The 20969-nt window shown below is 46.7% G+C and overlaps 1 protein-coding gene across 2 annotated transcripts in view; it reads right to left on the bottom strand.

Moving 5' to 3' along the window:
• Nucleotides 1-18721, bottom strand: part of Klhl22 (kelch like family member 22) — a 37631-nt gene extending 18910 nt beyond the window's left edge. Inside the window, exons 1-4 of one of the 2 annotated variants that reach the window (XM_005369977.2) lie at nucleotides 18663-18721; nucleotides 12947-13210; nucleotides 4048-4213; nucleotides 359-1077 (exon numbers count right to left, since the gene is read on the bottom strand). In XM_005369977.2, coding sequence (XP_005370034.1) covers nucleotides 359-1077; nucleotides 4048-4213; nucleotides 12947-13173 — 1112 coding nt within the window. In that variant the 5' untranslated portion in view covers nucleotides 13174-13210; nucleotides 18663-18721. Of the gene's footprint in view, nucleotides 1-358; nucleotides 1078-4047; nucleotides 4214-12946; nucleotides 13211-17546; nucleotides 17871-18662 lie in introns of those variants that run through there. The other variant, XM_013354765.2, reaches the window with a different exon arrangement.
• Between the last annotated feature and the right edge of the window lie 2248 nt (nucleotides 18722-20969).

The following is a 20969-nucleotide window of genomic DNA, read 5'->3' on the forward strand; positions in this document are numbered from 1 at the left end:
TAGCCCAGCCCACACAGCACTCCTCAGCATGCTCCCTGAGCATAGGCAGCCAAGGTGACCCGCTGCAGACAGCTAGCTGGGCTTCAGGATAGCAGGGAGAGAGGGAGGGGCAAGAAAGCAATTCTGATGTCCCTTTTAGCTCACTGTGGTCCACTTTCTCTGGATTCATTGGGACTTCATTACATGAAACAGGTATACCCCAGAGAGGCTGTTAACACTCATGTAAAAGACAGATGCAGGAATCAGGCCTGTGTTGATGGGCCCTTGATAACATGTCCCCTGAGCAGCCCACATAACCCACAAATCCTGCACACGGAGTTGTCAAACAACAAAGGCAACAATAAGTGCCCTTTCCTACCTCCAGCATCGGGACTCAGCTCGGAATCCTTGGACATTATTGTCCCCTCCAATCAAGTACACGAAGTTGTTGAGCACCGCGATGCCTTGGTTGGACATTCGAGGAGCCAGAGAGGCAGTGAAGTGTTTCCACTCTCCCAGCAGGGGATTCAGGTACTTGGCCTGGTCACTGAGGATTGTAGATGGTGTGGAGTGAATGCCTCCAAAGCCCACAACACACTGGAAGTCTGAGCGAAGCTCTGTCTGTGGGCCCTGAAGGCTGGGCTGCAGGCTCTCATTCCGGTGGTACATAAGGGCACTGGCCACTGTGTCCCTCAGTGGGCTAGGGCCAAGCTTGTCATGTAGCCGCTGAAGGACCTCAGCTTCCATCAAGGGAAAACGCACTGTCTCTAGGAGCTTGGGGGGCTCATGCAGTGAGATCTGGTCAGCCTGCACCTGCTCCAGGGAGTAATGGTAGAGCAGGGCCCCTTCATACACCTCAGTCTCACAAGAAACCTCCAGGCGATTGCTGCTGAGGAGGGAGTAGACCTTCTCCAAGGGAAGCTGGCGGTACTTGTCAGTTCTCGAGAAGGCCACGAAATTTTTGAGGATGTAGGTGTCCAGCTGCTGGGTCAGACGGTTCAGGTCAAAGAGCTCTGCCAGGCGGTAGACATCGAGGATGTTCTCCTCATCTACCCATGACATGAGGAAGTCACAGCAGAAGTGGATAATTTCTGGGATCTGTAAAAAGAAGGACACCCACTCAAGCCTGAGCTGGAGAACTGCATCTGGGTATGGGAAACAGGATGAGAGCAGAAAAAGGCTTATGTAGGGGCTGTCCCTGTAGCAAGCCTTCTGGGGTTAGGGGATGCAAAGTGAAATCTTCCCTCAATTGTCCTCAACTTTTTCTGATAAAAAGCTGGGGCTTCCTTCAGGCTTAGTCTAGAACGTGCCATGGAACACACGGCATGCTCTCAGTGTCTCAGAGCCCCAGTCCTCACCCATAAAACAAGGATAAAGTAGTGGGGAACGACCTGAGGATGAGAGCACCAACACCACTTGACACAGACAGGATTTTTATATATACTGCCTGCTTTCAGATCAAAAGTGCATGTGGGAAGGAAGAGAGACATGTCTCAGACTGTCACTGTTCGGAAGGAGCCTGTGGCCATTCCCTGACCAGTACTCTCTAGAAGGGCCAAGGCACTAGAATGAAGTATACCTGGCTCTTTTCTCTGAACGAGCACATCAGTGGAAGGACAGAGCAGGCCTGCCAGGCCCACTCACCGCTGCACTCACAACTGTCAGCAAAGCATCTCCAGACATTCACCAGAACCAAGGCCCAGACTCAGGATTCTTGAAAAGCTGTCAGACCATCCTGTGGCCTCTGCCTGAACTAAGAGACCCACTCAGCTCCAGTGGGTGCAGGATTCCCAGGAAGCAGCACAGCTTGGCCCTAGATGTACACAATCACTGGAGGGAGGGAAGGCAGGCCAAAAGAAGCACTAAGGAAGGAGGAAGCTGCGTGTCAGTCAACTGAGCCCTGAAGGCTGTTCAAAGACACCCTGGAATTCAACAGGCAAACAAAACAAAGACAAAAAAAACCCACCTTTCTATATAACAAACCATATACAGATAAAGTCCTTTTTACTTTTAAATAAGATCTCACTGTATAGTCCAGGAAGGCCTCAAACTCACAGTAGCTTGTCTCTGCTGCCCAAGTGCTGGAATTAAACACATGTAGTACTATATCTAACATATATAATAACATTGCTTTAGGAAAACAAGATTTGAGTTTCACTGAAAATAGAAATACAGGCGGCAGTGGCGCACACCTTAAATTCCAGTACTCGGGAGGCAGAGGCAGGCCGATCTCTGTGAGTTCGAGGCCAGCCTGGTCTACAAGAGCTAGTTCCAGGACAGGCTCCAAAGCCATAGAGAAATCCTGCCTCGAAAAACCAGAAAAAAAAAAAAAAAGAAAAAAAGAAAAGAAAAAAAATAGAGGCGGCAGCTCTATCTACAGGTTCTACTTCAGAGGGTAAAACTGCCTATAGATTATACATATACATTCTTACTGTATAGAGTCCAAGTTGTCCTCATACTCACTACAGCACTAGCCTAGCCCAGACTTACTACGTAGATAACCTTGAACTCCCTCTCCCAACTCTGAAGTACTTGGCTTACAAGTGCAGTTTTTTGTTGTTGTTGCTTTTTTTTGTTTTATTTCTTTCTTCTGATTTCTTGAGACAGGGTTTCTTTGTGTAACAGCTCTGGTTGTCCTGGAATGTTTTTGTAGACCAGGTTGACCTCAAACTCACAGAGATCTGCCTGCCTCTGTCTCAGTGCTGGGATTAAAGGTGTGCATCACTACACCCAGCTTTAGCATGTCAGTATATAGTATAACAACTGTCTGTGTAGCATTTAGCTAATAAGTATTACAGAAATCTAGAGATGATGATTATGTACAAGGAGCATATAAGAAAGTCTATAGACCTTCGAATTTTGGTATCCACAGGGAGTCCAGGAACCAGTTTTCTGAGAGTACCACAAGACAATGATCTCTTACTCAACTGGGATCACCAACAAATTAACCACTGTATACAGGGAAATTCTGCTAATATCTAAATTCTATTAAGAAATGTTTAGAATTTTTTATATTAAAAAGACAACTCATGTTTCTTCCTAGGTGAGATTCTAAGGGCTGGACACCTGCAAATAATCAAAGAAATACATAATCATGCTGGGTTCTCCCCAGTCCCCTTTCCCCTAAAATTCCACTTCTGCCCTGGGCCTGAGCGAGTGTGAATGAACAATACCATCTGGAAATAACCCATCCCCCTGCACCAAGACCTCATTTTCCCCATCCTTGGTCCTTTGGTCTGTTTTCAGAGCAGTGTACCTCTGCTGGGTGGAATCCTACACAGACAGAGTTGAGGCCCATCTAGTACAGGATCCCCAACCAGACAGACTCAAAATGGAACACACTTGCCTAGAGCAAGCCAACAAGGCTGATTTTGCTTGGATTCAGATCCAAGTCTCTGGGGACACTGTGCAGAGTCACCAACCAGGTCTGGTGCAGGATACAGCAAATGGGGGCAAACTGCCAGCTGCAACAAACTTGATTTGTAAATCCATGATGTTCTATCAAGTAAAACTTGGTTTATGACAAGGCTGCATGTTCAAACTGCCGCAGAAATGGGATGACTTGCCTTCCCCACCTCCCCTTCCTTCCTGATCCACCTATCACTGCAGGTGATGATGGGGGGAACCCATCCTTCACCAGCTTGTCTTGCTATCAGCTTACCCAATGGATCTTGCCTCATCTTCCCATTCATAGGCCTTCTGTGGGATTAAGCAATGTGTCCTCCCCAGTTGTGCCCTCTCTCTAGCCTCTCTGCTGACCCCAAGTGCAGAGACTGGAGTTTCTTCAATAGTCCCTTCAGCTCTGGAGTAGCTGGGCCAATGCACTAGACAGGTTACTAGCGCTACCTGCCTGCCTTGCTGCTCCCATGGACCCCCCAGGGCTCTTTAGTTGGAGTCACTCTGCTTCAGTTCCCAGGCTCAACACCAAGGTACCCTCCCTGTTCCGTATTTTGCCTCATTACTTGGTATTCTCGCCCTCTTGACCTACCTCATGCCAGCAGTCATCACAGGTATCTGGGGAAGCCCCCCTCAGGTATGAGTCTTCTTGTTCAACAAGGCAACTCTCACCTGAAGTTGGCAGGCAGCAACCAGGGTCTCCTGCACATTGCTCAGGCTGAGCTCTAGTTCAGAAGTGTATATGAAATGCAGGATTTGGCACATGGCATTGTAAGACACACCATGGATCAGGACCTCTTCCTGCTCCATCTCCTTCAATCCCCCAGCAAACATTCCTCTGTAAGGCAAAGAGACAAGGCATTAAGAGTCACTCAGTCAGGACTTCAGTGTGGGCCACAGAAAGCATTCAGAAGGTACCAAGAGCTAGTGGTGAGGCTGGCTGGATAACAGTCTGCATGCTGAACACTGATTGCTCTGTGCTTTAAATAAACAGTCGGCAAAGGGGAGTCAGTGTATGGAAGGAGCCTCATCAAGCTGGGCAGTCATCCTGGAATCACTTGGCTCCCTGTACATGGTCCTACGAACCCTACATGCACTTTCTGAGAGCAGGCCAGTGTCCAGTTGCCTGCTGCATCATGTACCAGTACAATTCTCAGGTCAGACAGCAATAATTAGAGTAAGCCTGGAAAGAATGTGCTAATGGCAAATACGTAAAAAACATTCCATATATTTAAGGGATACTTACCACATGTTGAATATTAAGGCAGAACAGAAAGACAGAAAATAAAATAAAACAAGGGGATATAAGAAGGGGGGAAAGTCTTCCACGTGGGATCTAGTTTGCCTTTCTTGTTGACAGAGAGCCAAGATGCTTCAATATAACTGGTAAGGTAAACTTGTCTACAGATGTATTATGTTTTCCTAAAGATATCTTAAACAAAGATATTAAAACAACAAATAAGCCAGGTGTGGTCCCACACACCTTTAGCCTAGCACTCGAGAGGCACAGGTAGATGGATCTCTGTGAATCTGAGGCTAAGCTGGTCTACATAATGAGTATCATGATAGCCAGGGTTACATAGAAAAAGCCTTTTTGTTCTTCTCTTCTTTCCCCAAACGTCTATGATTCAACCTAACATATGGACTCTTCCTTATCTTAATAAACTCACTAACTTGACTTCACTCTGACGCTTCCAATTCTTTCCTGTAGTTCAGCTGAAACTGGAACTTAAGAAGAAAGGAACTCTTCCAGCTGCTGATGGCAGTGCTAGGCTTGCTACTTGGCTACCACTGATAGTATTTTTGAGATAACTACTAAATTTCTGGCTTTTACATTGCATTTTTTCTTGAAATTGTACTTATTTACTTACTTGTTTTTGATTTTTTGAGACATGGTCTCACTATGTAGCTTGACCTGTCCTGGAACTCTCCCTGCAGACCCCACTGACCTTGAACTCCCAGATCCACCTGCCTCTGCCTCCCAAGTGCTAGGATTTTAGATGGGCACCACTACTACCTGGCAAGATGGTACTTATTTTATGCAAATGTTGCCTGAAAGTACATCCTTACACTATATGGCCCAGTGTCCTCTGAGACCAGAAGAAGGAATCAGATCCCCTGGAACTGAGTTACAGTTGTGAGCTGCCATATGGATGTTGGGAATTAAACCTAGCTTCTCTGAAAGAGCAGCCAGTGCTCTTAAGTGTTGAGCCATCTCTCTTGCCTCCTAACATACAAATTTAACGGTGACAAAGGAGGAAGACAGGCAGGTATAGCTTAGAAGCAGAGGTCTTACCTAGAATTAATGTACAGAGCCCTACGTGCCATTTTCAGCACAGAGTAGAAAGGAAAGAGGAGTGGGGAGCAGAGGGAGATGATAGTTGTTTGGATTGGGAAAATACTAAAATACTGAGGAGGAGCTCAAGGGAGTCTGACTTGAAAGTAACTCCCCGAACATCTGGAAAGAGCAGGAGCAGGACGCTGGGGAAGTGAGACCTATGGGCAGAGCTGAGAGCAGCACATCTAACACAGAAGAGTGCTTCACAGATGAGGAAGCAGGTACACAGACTTGGCTTGGATGAGCTTTCTGCTCAGTGCAGCTAACACAAAAGGAAGCAAGCAAGAGGTAAAGGGGGCCAGGCTGGCAGGCAGAGCCCAGCTAGATCTTCAGGGCAGAAGAGACTGTGTACTGGAGCATCAGTGCGGTGAGACGCTGCTATAGAGGAACTTTGACATAAAGTGGCCTAGACAGAAGGGCTGGAGAATGGGCTGGGGAAGGGGCAGAAAACCAGTCAGATGGGAGGCTCTTGATCACGGCAAGAACAATATTGTTGGAGAACTGCAGCTGAAATGCCAGGATACAGCTAAGAGCCTGCTGACAGGCTGATTGCAGGAGCACCTGGAGGACACAAGATCCTTTGTGGGGCAAAGCAGCTGGGTAGATGGAGGAAAATTCAGGAGGAACTAGTTAAACAAAATAGCTGGGGAATTCTATCATGTCACATTAAGACATCCCAGCAGAGATTTAACAGTTCTTTCTTTGGACTGCCAGCTCCCAAATAATAACATGGAGACTTTTTATTTAATTATGAAAACTTGGTCTTAGTTTAGACTTGTTCCCAACTAGCTCTTAAAACTTAAATTAACCAATTTATATTAATCTACATTTTGCCATATGGCTTGTTACCTCTCTTGTCCAACTTTCTCTCTGGCTGGCTGGCGAATCTCCCAGGCCTCCAACTCTTTCCCAGAGTTCCGATCTCTTCCTGAATGACCCATCTATCCTCTCCTGCCTATCTGCTGGCCACTCAGTTCATTATTAAAGCAATCAGAAGGGGGCTGGAGAGATGGCTCAGAGGTTAGGAGCATTGCCTGCTCTTCCAAAGGTCCTGAGTTCAATTCCCAGCAACCACATGGTAGCTCACAACCATCTGTAATGGGGTCTGGTGCCCTCTTCTGGCCTGCAGGCATACAGGCAGACAGAATATTGTATACATAATAAATAAATATTTTAAAAAAATAAAATAAAGCAATCAGAAGGTGTCTTAGGCAGGTGAGGAAGGACAGAGACATATCTTCACCAATTGTATAAAAAGATTATTCTAATGCAGAGACACTGAGTAGGTATCACAAGGAAAGAGGCAATAACCAGGACCAAACATGCTTTTATTACTGTAGGGTAAAAAGTCCGAGTCCACTTCTGAGTTTGAAAACCTTCCAAACCCCACCAATCCCTGGGGCCTCAGAGCATAGAGTTGCAGCTTTGGGGAGCAAGTGCCATGATGGAGTGGGCTTTCCAGCGACGTGATTTTTGAGGCATCCTCACTCTGTAACGTCTCTCGTCAGTCTTTTAGGCTTATTTCACGTGATGGATATGGCACCATCCCTATGTCATACCATATCTGGTTGGATTAATTTCCACAAATGTGGATGCTAGGCCACAAAGTTAACATACATTCATGATTGAACAGTCCTATCCACCTGATTCCTATTACTCCCCACACTGGAGGCCAGGAACCTGGCCTCCATACCATTTACAAACATGCTAAGAGCCAGGAAATACTGGCTCTAACTCAGCCACCATGAGAATAAATATTATTATAAATGGAATGAAAAAAATCTTATCACATTGTTAAAAGCCATCCAATAGCCTCTCTCAACAATCTAGAATTCTGTAGTTTCCTGGTATAATCTCTCATCTATTAGAAGAGACAGGTCTTTTCAGGGGTAAGCTAAACTCTTCCATCCTTTCCTGAAGATTTCTGATTTGTAGAAATTTGGCGGGTTTTTGTTTTGTTGGGGTTTGTTTTTGTTTTAGTCAAAGTCTCTCTACGTAGCTCCAGCTATGCTATACAGACCAGGGTGGCCCTTGAACTCACAGATATTCACCTGCCTTAGCCTCCTAAGTGCTGGGTTTAAAGGTATACACTATCATGCTTGCCTGAGAAATTTGGTTTGGGTTTTACTTTTGTTTTTTTGTTTTGTTTTGTTTTGTTTTTTTAGTTTTTCGAGACAGGGTTTCTCTGTAGCTTTGGAGCCTGTCCTGGAACTAGCTCTTGTAGACCAGGCTGGCCTCGAACTCATAGAGATCCACCTGCCTCTGCCTCCCGAGTGCTGGGATTAAAGGCGTGCGCCACCACCGCCCGGCCTTTGTTTTTGTTTTTAAAGATAACTAAAACTATGTAGTCCAGATTGGTCTCAACCTTGTGAATGCTGGGAATATAGGTATACATTACCATGCTAGCTGTCTATAAGTGCAATCAAATGTATCTATTCCAATTTTTGTTACTGTTTTCTATCAAAACTAAAATGACTTTTTCCTCTGAGATTATATTAGAAAATACTTCTCTCTATCTCCCTCTAGTTTGCTATGTAATGTTAAATACTTAAACTCAGGCTTGAGGGCCAGAGAGATGGTGTGGGGGTAATGATCTGACTCATCAGGACCTGAGCCAGATCCCCAACACACATTAAAGTTGGGCAATACAACACAGCCCCGTCACCCCACTGATACAGAGCCGTCAGGACCCCAGGGCTCGCTGGTCAGGTTCAGTAAGAGACTTTTCAAAAACTGGAATAAGATGAAGAACGGAAGAAGTCTGAGAGGTTGACCTTTGACCTCTACATGGGTGGATACTAACAGACACACTCACACACATTCATCAGACTGGTGTGGGTGGTGTAGCCCTAAGGGAGCACCTGTCTAGCATGTGCCAAGACTGCTGGGTTTGATCCTCTGCACTGCAAAACAAAACTATTGATCACTTGGCATTGCATTCACGTTTGTATAAGGTAAGTAGCAAGAGTCCAACTTCATTCTTCCAATGGCAATGTGGCATCTATTGCCCCTTGATTTACAATGTCATTTTTGTTACATGCAGTTCCTATTATTTTTGTGATATTTCTTAACCTCCTGAATTTTTCTGTATTTCCTTCTCTTTCACCAACAGAAACAGCTTCAAATTCTACATATTCATATTATAGCCAAAAAAGGACAGGGCTAATCTTCTTTCATTACTGTTGTATAAACAATTTTCTGACGGCTGTTTGTTTTTTCAAGTTTCTAACAAATCTGTGCAATTTACCCCCAATAAATCCTCTTGGGAACATAGTAAACATTCAGATTAATGCAGAGAGAACTAGCTCTTTGCGAGGAATACAATGGCCCTTTTCTATGTCCAGTTATGCTTGGGTTCTCTTCAGAGGAATGGCAAGCTTCCAAAGTCCTACAGACTAAGGCACTAGTGAAACTTATTTCCAGATACTCCACATTTAGCCAGCCTCTTGCCATCTCTCTTTGCATTTTGTAGTCTGGACTTTCCAGAGCTGCTGTTGTAGACTTCCCTTGCTGACTTCTCTGCTCAGACCTCAAGGTACTGGTAAGAGCAGAAATGGCAGTACCCTGAACACTGTCTCTGCGCGGTATGGGCATGGCTAACACATAACCCCAGCTCTCCAGAAACAGAAGCTGGAGAAATGCAACCAGTTTTAAGCTAGCCTAGTCCCATACAGGAAGTTCTAGCCAACCAAAACTACATAAAAAGACCCTTTGTCCAAAAACAAACAAAACTCAACCAAATTGAGTAAGCTAGAATCATCCCGGTAAGACCGGTGCTCATTAAGACCGGTGCTCACAGATTATTAGAGATGGGTTGATCGGGATATCAGAATTAGCCAGTAAGGGCTAGAGCTAAAGGGCCAAGCAGTGATTAAATGAACACAGTGTCAGTGTAATTATTTCGGGTAAAGATAGCCGGAGGCGGCCAGGGTGCTGGAGACGCAGCCCCACCGCTCTTATTACTACACCTGATACGTAATTGAGGATGACCTGATCCTTCTGCCTCCACTACCCACCCAAGGTACCAGCCTGCCCAGTTTACATGGTACTAAGGATGAAACTCAGGGTTTCATACACGCTAGGCAAACACTCCAGAATTACGACCCAGCCCAGCTAAATTTTCTTAGGCTGAAAATGGTATTACCGATGTATGAGAATATCCCTAGACATACTAGAGTATTTAGAGATAAAAGTAAGCAGATCAAGCCAGGTGTAGTTGTGTACACCTTTAAACCAAGTACTCAGGAGGCAAATCTCTGAGTCAAAGGCCAGTATGATCTACATAGCAAGTTCCAGGCCACCCAGAAGATCCTGTCCCCAAAAGCAGAAACAAAACAAAAAAAGTCTTGCTGTCTAATCTTTCCTCTAAGATAAATCTTAAAACAATGCTCATAAATGATAGACTCAGGCTGATGGCGAATCGCTTGTCTTTCAGCCACTATGCAGAATCAACGTATTTCAAAAATAAAAACCAGTAGGAAAAAAAATCCCCAAAGAAAAAGAACATATAAATCTTTTTTGTTTGTTTTAATTTTATTTCTAGCAAAACCCAACAATTAAAAAATGGCTGTTTGTTTTATGAAGCATCTCCCTCTGTAGCCCAGGCTGGCCTCAAACTCATAATCCTTCTGCCTCAGCCTCCTGAGTGCTAAGATTACAGACAAGTACCACTATACTAGGCTCAGAACAAAACATTTAATTCTTTACTGATACATTTACCACTTTCCTGTAACTCAATTTATGATAAATATATACACTTAAAAGAAGCAGCTAGGGACAGAAATCAGGTTGTACTGTTGGCCTAGCATGAATGAGACCCTGGTCCATTCTCTAGCATGGCAAAAGCAAAGAAATAAACAAACCCACCTAAGAAACTTAAAAGAGCCAAGAAGTGGTGCCATACACCTTTAATCTCAGCACTCAATAGGTACAGGACTGGAAGCTGACCTGCAGCTCACCTATAGCTGCCTGAGTAGCAGGGGCAGAGCCTCACCATCATTTCTTACCCCTCCTCATTCTCTCCTGAGTGCTGGAATTAAAGGAGTGTGCCACCATGCCCAGCATGTGACGGCTCATTTTTGGTGTCAATGTGACTAGATTAAGGATACCTAGAGCAACACCTTTTTCTAGCAGAGACTGGCATGAACTAAATGGGGGAAGATCCAATCCCATCTTTTGACTTTGGACACGAGAATTCAGGACAGGCTCTCTGGCCTTTGCACTTACACCAAACTCCTTGAACCTCACTCACACTGAGAACTCACAGTCAGCCTTCCTGTTTCAACCATTCAGATTTGCCCTGAGCCACATTATTAGAATGCCAAATTTTTCAGCTGGAATTTGTCTGTCTCTACAATCATAAGTCAATTTTTTCATTCTTCTCCCATATAGCTATATTGTACCAAATACTGGCATAGGGTCATACTAGAAGCCCCAAGAAATACTGGAAAGATTATAGAGCCTATTAGAAAGGCCAAAGGCTAACACCTGATGACTGATGGGAGGTTGTTGTGAGTAACTTTCTTCCAAATCAAGTAATTGTCATCATGGGGTATTTGGCTTAACCTTCTTGTAAAAAGATTATCCCAGCTGGGCTTACTGACTGTTTACATACCCCAGCCATTCAGGGATGGGGAGGGTCATGAAATCCCCACCTGAGCACCTCACCTTCTCTACCTCCCATTATATGCAACACTGCCTTAACTGTACATGGTGCCAGGAGTATTAACTAGACTGGGGAAGCCTAGAGAGGGGCTCCATCTATGCAGCTACAAGGAAGCCTCATCTCTGCTGGGTAAAGACTTTTCAGGTGCTAACTCCTGTAAGTAACACCTCATCTATGCTCTGAAGAAAAACCCAATAAACTCACTGGTTCCCCAGAGTGAAGTTCAATGGAATCATGCCCCCGTTTGTTGTTAGGATCTTAGAAGGAGTGGCATTGCTTACATCTCCTCCTGTGAGCGATTATAAGACAGAAAGTAGTTGGCCAGGGAAAAGAGATTTTGAGCATCGTGTAGATAATGTCTATACAGTGATACTTTCCTAGCTCTGGGCCTTAGCATTCAGAGCTTATCAGAGGAATGGCTGTGGCCTGCGTAAAGCTCTTAGATGGCATTATAATGGGGTGAGGGGTGAAGTGTCATAACGTCTTGAAAGTATGTGCATAAAAAGAGATGGAAAGTAATGTGGCAACGTTGGCAATTATGTTCACCACACATTATTCTTTCAACTTCCATGGCTTTAACCCCACAGTAAAGTAAAAAAGAAGCACACACTCATGCATGCACACACACACACGCACACACGCACGTGCCTCAAAAGCCAGGCGTGTTGGGGAGGCAGAGGCAGGCAGAGTTGAAGGCCAGCCTAGTCTACAGAGTGAGTTCTAAGACAGCCAGGGTTACATGGAAAAACCCTGTCTTAAAAAACCAAACCAAAACAACAACAACAAAAAGCCCACAACATTGTAAGTCAACCTAGTCATGATCCAGTTTTGAAAAACGAGAACAAGCTCTTAAGACTCTTCTGGTTGATGGCGTCTCCACAACAGACTGTGGAGAGCCTCAGAGAAAAGAGAAGATCCAGCCACCTCCAGTGCCAGTGATCCCACTTGGTAAAGCCAGGACTGCCTATTATCGGCCCTACAGAAACAGTCACAAGGGAAGGGTGCATCCCTCCTTGAGGATCTATAGGCAGTTAGTCAACGGCTGCTGAGTAAGGGGAAAACATGTTTCTTCCTTTCTTTTTTTTTTTTTTGTGACTTTCTTTTTCTTTTCTTTTCTTTTCTTTTTTTTTTTTTTGGATTTTTCGAGACAGGGTTTCTCCGTAGCTTTTTGGTTCCTGTCCTGGAACTAGTTCTTGTAGACCAGGCTGGCCTCAAACTCCCAGAGATCCGCCTGCCTCTGCCTCCCAAGTGCTGGGATTAAAGGCGTGCGCCACCACCGCCTGGCTTGTGACATTTTCTTAAGTGGTATAGCCACCAGTAAGGTACTCATGTCACTAAAATAACCTCTCTCCCATCTCTCCTGTAAGAGACCCTAATACACTTGTGGGTCACCAAAAACAAAACAAAGCAAAACTGTAGGTGGGCTAGGAGGGAAGAAGAAAGGGATCCCGGGGAGTGGAACAAGAGAGTAGTAAGGTGAATACGTCCAAACACAGTACAGACATGTATGAGAGTGCCATAATGAAACCATTAACAACACACTGAAAAACTAAACATAGGCAGCTTACCTGAAATAATCACATGATGCAGCCAGCAGAATTCGATGAGCCTCAATGTGCCTCCCCTCTACCACCAGGACAACGTCAAAGAGGATCCCACTGTCTCGCAAAGCAAGCAGGCCCCGGAGCAGGGCCTGGGAGTGCTGTGTGCTTCGATAGGTATTGTTCACACAGTTTGACTGGGATGGTTGTGTTGGCAACTTGCACAGCTGGGCAAACTCCTGCTCCTCTGCCATCCTGACAGCCACAGCAGCCCCTCACCACTGTAGTTGGCTGCAAGAAAGAAGAAGCAAGGACTGAGCAGGTAGGCAGCTGGCATGCTGCCACACGGGCTGATGGCACTGCACCCGGGCACCTGCTGCAGTGACTTCCCGTGATCCCAAACCTCTACTCCCGGTCTCCTCCCAGCCACGGTCCCACATGGCCTTCTGTCTTATAACCTGGCTTCTTTACCCACAAGGTCTTCATCCTATGGTGCCACCTTTAGCACCACAGGAAAACAGAAGTATCCTGGGACTGGCAGGACCACTCACAAATGTAATTCCAGACACCAGTAAGGTCAAACTCAAGGGCAGAAAACTTAATTAAGAGGACAGGGGTGTAGTTTAGTAAAGTACTTGCCTGGCATTTGACCCGGAGCACTAGGCACAGAAGAGTATTTGAGACGAAGCAGGAGAGAAAGACAGGGAAAGTAAGAGAACATAGGAGAAGAAGCAGCCTCTCACTCCCACGATCAGGTTTAAGTTAAGAACTTTGGTGTAACTGACAAGACACCAAAAGATGTCCTACAGATAAATTCTCCCCTTCCTGAGAAAGAGCTCAAACAAGAATACTAAAACAAGCCAGATGTGGTGAGACTCAGCCTTTAATCCCACCACCCTGAGTTTGAGGCCAGCCTGGTCTACATAGCAAGCAAGCTCCAGACCAGACCAGCCAAGGCTACCTAGTGAGAGCCTGTCAAAAAAAAAGAAAAGAAAAGAAAAGGAAAAAAGGGGGACTAAAACAGCAAAAAGACACTGCTTAAAGCCAAACCTACATGACCTTTGAGTTTGTCATAAACAGCTCTTTCTTAACATCCCTAAAGCTAAACAATTCACCTCATTAACACTTTACAATTTCACATTTTTTTTCACTTTTTTTTTTCCACATTTTTTTTTTTTATTTCTTTCTTTTTCCAAGACAGGTTTTGTCTGTGAAGTCCCAGCTGTCCTGGAACTCACTCTGTAGACCAGGCTGGTCTTGAACTCAGATATCCACCTGCCTTTGCCTCCCAAGTGCTGGGATTAAAGGAGGTGTGTGCCACCACTGCCTGGCTCAAAATGATTTTTTTGGGGGGGGGTTGGTTTTTGTTTTTTCAATACATGGTTTCTCTGTAGCTTTTGGAGCCTGTCCTGGAACTAGCTCTTATAGAACAGGTTGGCCTCGAATTCACAGAGATCCACTCGCCTCTGCCTCCTGAGTGCTGGGACTAAAGGCATGTGCCACCACCACCCGGCTCAAAATGAAATTCTTTAAGAAAAATAAGTAGGCATTGGAGAGATGGCTCAGTGATTAAAAGCACTGGCTACTGCTCTTCTAGAGGATCTGGGTTCAATTTCTGGCACCCACATAGTGCCTTACGCTGTCTGTAACTCTAACTCCAGGGCATCCAATGCCCTCTTTTGGCTTCCACAGGAACCAAGGCTACGCATAGTGCACAGACCACGTGCAGGCAAAACACCCACACACATAAAAAAAATAAAAAAATCTATTGCTGGGCGTGGTGAGGCACGCCTTCAAACCAGCTCTTGGGAGGCAGAGGCAGGTGGAGCTCTGAGTTCAAGGCCAGTGTGGTCTCCAGCCAGGGAGACACAAAGAAACCCAGCCTTAAAAAACAACAAACAAAAAAATCTTTGGGGGAGGAGGGCAGGACCAGAGCAACGGCTCAGTGCTTAAGAGCAGGTACTGTTCTCTTCCACAGAACCAGAGTTCAATTCCCATCACACATGACAAGCAGCTCACAACTGCCTGTGATTCCAGCTCTAGAGGTATCTGATGTCTAGTTTCTGTGGGCACCTGTACCCATACACACAGAGACATAAACACACACATATAATTAATACATGTTTTTTAAATCAAGTCATCCTTATCTGCAAAGGGAATCTGAGGCTAACCTGAGCTATGTCAACAAACAAACAAATCCCCAAAACAATAACTAAATATTACCTTCTAAAGCCAGGTATGGTGGGTGACTCATGCCTTTAATCCCAGCACTAGAGAGGCAGATGCAAGCAGATCTCTGAGAATTCGAGGCCAGCCTGATCTACATAGTAAGTTCCAGGACAGCTAAGGCTATGTAGAGAAGATCCTGTCTCAATCCTCCCCCCCCCCCGCCCCCACGGAATGAACCAGAAACAACTGTGCACAGTCAGCTACTACGGGTAGGGAAGCAACCAGCCTGGAGGTAACATAGGGCCTGTGGCCAACCATATGTTCTTTTAGCACAGGTCAGCCATTTGGTAGGCCATGAACCTTCTCTACCTCACCCAGTTCCCTACCACATCTTTAATAAAGAAAACAAGGGTCAGTGCAATGGCTCAGTGGGTAAAGACATTTGCCCTATAAGCCTGGCAACCTGAGTTCAATGCCTGAAACCCACATAAAAATAGAAGACTGGATTCCATACATACACTGCGTTGCGTGCATGCACACACACGCACAATAACAATAAATAAGTAAAGCATAAAGATTTGTTTTTATTTTTGTGGACTATGTGTGTGTGTACGCCCTTAGAGGTCAGAAGAGGGTGTCGGATCCCCTGGAATGCAGTCAGGAGCCACCAGGTGAGGTACTGGAAAAAGAACCCAGGTCCTCTGTAAGAGCAGTAAGCACTCTTAAACTACTGAACCATTTTACCAGCCCCCAAATGTGTATATTTTAAAATTAAAAAAAAAAAGCAGATGCTAACACAAAACTAGCCCCAAAAGCCTTCTTACTACTGAAGGGGCACAACTCTCCCTACCACCCACCTACCCCTCTTCTGGACCTCTGCGCTCCCATCACACACGCTCATCCCTCTCCCATCTGTCTCCTAAGAGCAGGACCTCTACTGGCTCAGCCACTTTCCTTCCCCTGAACTGACTGCTTTCTCACAAGGCCCTAGAGATGGCTAGAGTTGTATATTTCACCACCTATCTCTGGGTTAGGACCTCTCCAGCCTGAAAACTCTGCCTATAATAAGGCTCCTCTCCCGACCTCTTCCTCTCCTTCAATCCATTCATTTCCCCAGGACATGCACTCCCAATGACATCTCCAGCCACTATATTCTAACTGGTCTGTTTGTGTCAATCGTGCACTACATTTTCTACCTGAAACCTCCTAGCCTCAATGACTGCCCTCCCCTTTTTTCTCTGTGTAGCCCTGGCTGTCCTGGAACTCACTTTGCAGACCAGGCTGGCCTTGAACTCAGGTCCCTCTGCCTCCTAGTACTGGGATTAAAGGTGTGAGGCACCAGGCCCAGCTTCTCTTTTCCTTTTTAAACCTATGTTTTGTAAGATCCTTTGGCCTTGACTCTTCTCCTGTATCTCACTCACGGTCGCAGTTTGGAGTCAGAGCATAGGAATGTTGTTCCAACAGATTTCCCTATCACCTCATCCTCTCCAGGCTGTCCTGTCCAAGATCGACAGGAAACCAAAAATGTTCTTGTGACATCCTCCAAACAGGATCACGTTTGTTTCTCATAATCCTATGCTGGACATGACCTCGCTGATCACATCTACCTGGCACCTTCATACCATCTCAACAGACATGCTCTGGTGGGAAATCGGTCTTCTCTACCCTTGACAGCTTGTCTCACAAGCATCTCAGTTAGCTCCTATGAAGACATCTGATAACCACAGTCTGGGTACTTGGCTGCTACCTCCAAACCTCAGCTTCCTCAAAACCACCAGCACAAATTATGAAGTTAGGAGAGCTTTCTCATCTGTGGATGATTGTGAGGACCAATTGCCTTATAAGACACTCACCCCCAGCCCATCACACATGCAGGGACGGGGTCCCACAGCTGTCATCTGAGCAGCCTGTCTACCTTCTTGGGAAGGGATGGATAGCGTCTACTTTCTAAACAACCACAAGAACAAGTATAGTAAAATAGGATGACTACTCTCCTGGGTAGGCAAAGTATATTTACTAAGCACAAGAAAAAGGAATTTGCCGGTTGTGGTGACACATGCCTTAAATTCCAGCACTCGGGAGACAGCGGGAGGAAGATCGCTGTGAATTCAAGGCCAGCCTGGTCTAGAGAGTGAGTTCCAGGCCAGCCATAGGTACACAGAGAAATCCTGTCTTGAAAAACAAAACAAAGAAAGGAAAGGAAAGGAAAGGAAAGGAAAGGAAAGGAAAGGAAAGGAAAGGAAAGGAAAGGAAAGGAAAGGAAAGGAGGGAGGGAAGAAGAGAGAGAGAGAGAGAGAGAGAGAGAGAGAGAGAGAGAGAGAGAGCACTCAGGAGTACTGATATGAGAGGACCACAGGTTTGAAGTCTGCCTGGAACATGTATCGATTTGTCATAAAGAAACAAAAAAAGAAGGAGCTAGGGTTAGAGAGAAGGGCCAGAGCAACTAAGAGCCGCATACTTTTCTAGCAGCGAACTGGAGTTTCTCATTCCCAGCCCCCACATCGGGTGGCTCGGTTCCAGGGATCCGGACGCCCTCTGCTGGCCTCCAGAGCACCTTCACCCATTCACGCGGGCACACAGACACTCATAAAAAAGACAACCCATGGAGACTCTGACGACTGCAAATCTACAATATTCCTCAGCTTTCCATTAACTTCTGCCTATAACTTCATGCCCCTCCTAGAGTTTTCCTCCCACTGTTTGCTAATGCAAACAGTTGTGCATGAAAATTATTTTGGAGGAATCTTCAACTCATCGTTTACTGAAAAGGCATTCTCAACCCTTGAAGGACTCCCAATCAGTATCTGTCCTCAACGCACCCTAATCTTCATCAGTGCAAGGCAAGATATGCAACAAAAGAAAACCCAGCAGCTTGGAAAGTTCAGAGGAGGGAGTGGGTCCTTATCCCAAGGAGGGAGTCTCCAAGGGGTGCTGACGTGCTCTGTGGCTGCTTTCCCAGGGCGCCGCAGACTAGAAGCATCTCGGAGCCCGGCCTGACCCTAGGAAGCAGCCGCGGGCAGAACAGTGGCCCCGTTGCGCCCCGCCCGGTCGGTTCGTTCGGCCTGACAGCATCTAAAATGACCTAAACTAGTACAACCCGGCGATTTTGCACGGACAGCGCGAACTCTCTGGCTTCTCTTAGCTACCGCAGCCGCGGCTCAAGAGTCTGAGGTCACGGCAGGCGCGGCAGGCAGGCCCGCCCCGGCGCCTGTTGCAATCCCTGCTCTCATAGCTTCGAGGGTCGGGGACTGGCCGGAGGCCACACTCGGACCCACGGCTGGCGACAGAGCCTGGCCTACCAGGCGGAGACGGCCACGGCCCGCCTCATTCGCGCGAAGGCCTCGGCCGCCCGCACCTCGGCGCCAGGCCCGCGCCGGACGCCCGGGGGTCGCCCCGCCGAGCCCCCGCCACGTTAGGCAGTCGCCTGCGCCCGGCCCCGGCGCCCGCGGTACTTGGCCCCGATCCCCGATCCCGCCCCCGCCGCCGACCCCGCTCCCGCTCCCTTCCCCGAGTGCAGCGCGAGCTCGGCGACGCAAGCTGGTGGGGCCCACAAGGTACACGCCTCGCAGCTGACCTGGTGCTGCCGCAAGCTGAGGCCGCTCTCGCAGCAGGCGGGAGGCCGAAGGCGGGGGCGGAGCTTCACCGTCACGTGGGACACCGCGCAGACGCAAGTGGACTTACGGGGGAGGAGGAGGGGTCTCCGGCGGGGCGGGGCTAGTCTGAAGAACAGGACTGGGGATTCTCTGCTGCCGGGTCGTTGGTCAAGAAGTGCCACCCATGAGGTGCCTTTTGGAGGTGCAGATCTGAGTCCTCCTTTCCCTCTCTCCTTGCCTCATTCTTCCCCTCACTCATCTCTCATGCTTAGCTTTGCTCGCTTGTGTCTTCACACCAATTCATTTACCATCTCACTCGTTGCCTCCTTGCACTCACTCGCGTTATTTCACGTATTCATTTCCTCATTCCTCACTTTCCTTACGTCACTCCTTCCTCCTTCCTTCATTCACTTGCCCGTTTCCTCCGTCATCCATTTCCTCATTTCCCCCTGCATTACTTCATTCCCTTCAGCACTTAGTTATTTCTTCACGCACCACCCTTCTTGTTCCCTCCTCGCTCCGTCCTTGACTCCATCTCTCAATCGCTCCTACCCTCGTTCATTCTGTCTTCCTTTCCTTCCTTCCTTTATTGTCCGAGTTCGTCCCTCTCTCTCGTATTTCCTTGCTTCCTTATTCACTGGCCCAGGCATCTCTTCCTTGTTTCTCCTCTCATTCTACCTTTCTAAGGCGGACTAGACATCAGAAGGTCCCTCGCCCGATGCTCGCTGTGGAGCGTGTAGACCAGCAAAGGCTTTACGAACAAGTGTTCATTTTCCTCTTTTCTGAGACTCTAGAGTAAACCTGGTTCCCAATCTCAAAACTTACCTGTTCCTGCCTGTCCTAAGGAGACTTTTGGCACCCACCTTCTCTGCCTCACCTCCAGAAGGAGCGCACTCTACAGAGCACATACCTATGGCAACATCCAAGAGAAAATCTACAGAGCCTTCTTACAGATGAAACAAGTTGTAGGGTCTCACGCTGTAGTTTCAACGTACAGAATGAAAGGAACTGGAGAGGAAAGACGTGGCAAGGATGACTCATCATGAAAAAAAGGAGGCAAGAAGAAAGAAGAAAATAAGTAAAAGAAAAGCTGTTTTAGGTGAACCCCAATTGTGCCCAGAGCTCAAGCTGGCCTCTAGGAAAAGGGGCACCCAACAGAGGTAGACCTACCTCTTACCCATAAGGCTCCCTGGAGCAAATGTGTTGCTGAGAAGTTTCAGATGGTGGTCAAAGTACTCTCACAAGGAGATACCATCAACAAACAGACAGAGCCAACACAGGACCAGAAGGGGATACTCCCTGGTGATTTCTATCTCAAAATCCACCTAATCACCCATGAGAAAGTCCAGAGGTAGAGAATAGCAGACTGGGAAGAGATCTCTGAATCCATGCTGTGAAACTAGTTTATGTAGTATGAAGTTCCCACCCCAAAAACCAACTCCCTAGATTTGAAGGAAAGATTCTCTCTCTTCCCTTTGTAGTACAACAGTTTTCTCCAAAGCTGAAACTTTCCATCCTTTGGAGAAGCTCCTTAAGCAGGAAAATTAAATAAAAAAAAAACCCAAACCTTAAAATAGCTTCACAAAGTCCCTGAAACTGACCAAACTCACTAGGACCCTCCCTGCCAGGGTAAACAAAAACTGAGAGTCGGTCTCAGACAGGTGAAGCCGAGCTGCACAAGACTCTCTGGAGAAAAGCTACAAGGTAGACTCAGACCAGACCAGCTGCCTGAACAAAGCCCAAACCAGCGGAGCTGCCTGGAAGAAGTTTTGACCTCCTGAGGCACCTGGAAAGGTCACTCTCCTTCCTACAGGCTGTGCAGTGTGCTCCGGGTTTCCAAACTTGTGAGCTGTCACCCAGGCTGGTTGGTGATGCAGCTGTCTTTGAGTCATTTCCTGTAAGTAACCCCAAGTTGGATTGGGTGGTACCTGTACTGGGGTCTCTCCTGGGCTCCCTCCCTGGAGTGAGTAGACATGTGACGTGTGTTGTGTCCCCAGGAAAAGTTTTGTTCCACAGCACCATTCAAGAGCCTGTTATGGCTGCCTGTGGCCGCGGCGGTGCGTCTCTCCTAAGGAAGCTCGTCTTTGAACCTGACGACCAACTTTTCCACTTTAGGACCCTAACCTCAATAAAGCTCTCCTGAAGGGTGCTGTGTGTCCACTCTTTTTCACTAAACTTTCAATGACAAACCAAAAGAAGGGTCACTAAAGTCTGAGTTTATGAACCAATGAGTTTTATTTAGCTTACTTATAGGAGCATGGGTGACCCCCAAAATCTGTATCACTTCA

Source organism: Microtus ochrogaster, unplaced genomic scaffold, assembly GCF_000317375.1.
Source record: "Microtus ochrogaster isolate Prairie Vole_2 unplaced genomic scaffold, MicOch1.0 UNK68, whole genome shotgun sequence".
Taxonomy (NCBI): Eukaryota; Metazoa; Chordata; class Mammalia; order Rodentia; family Cricetidae; genus Microtus; species Microtus ochrogaster.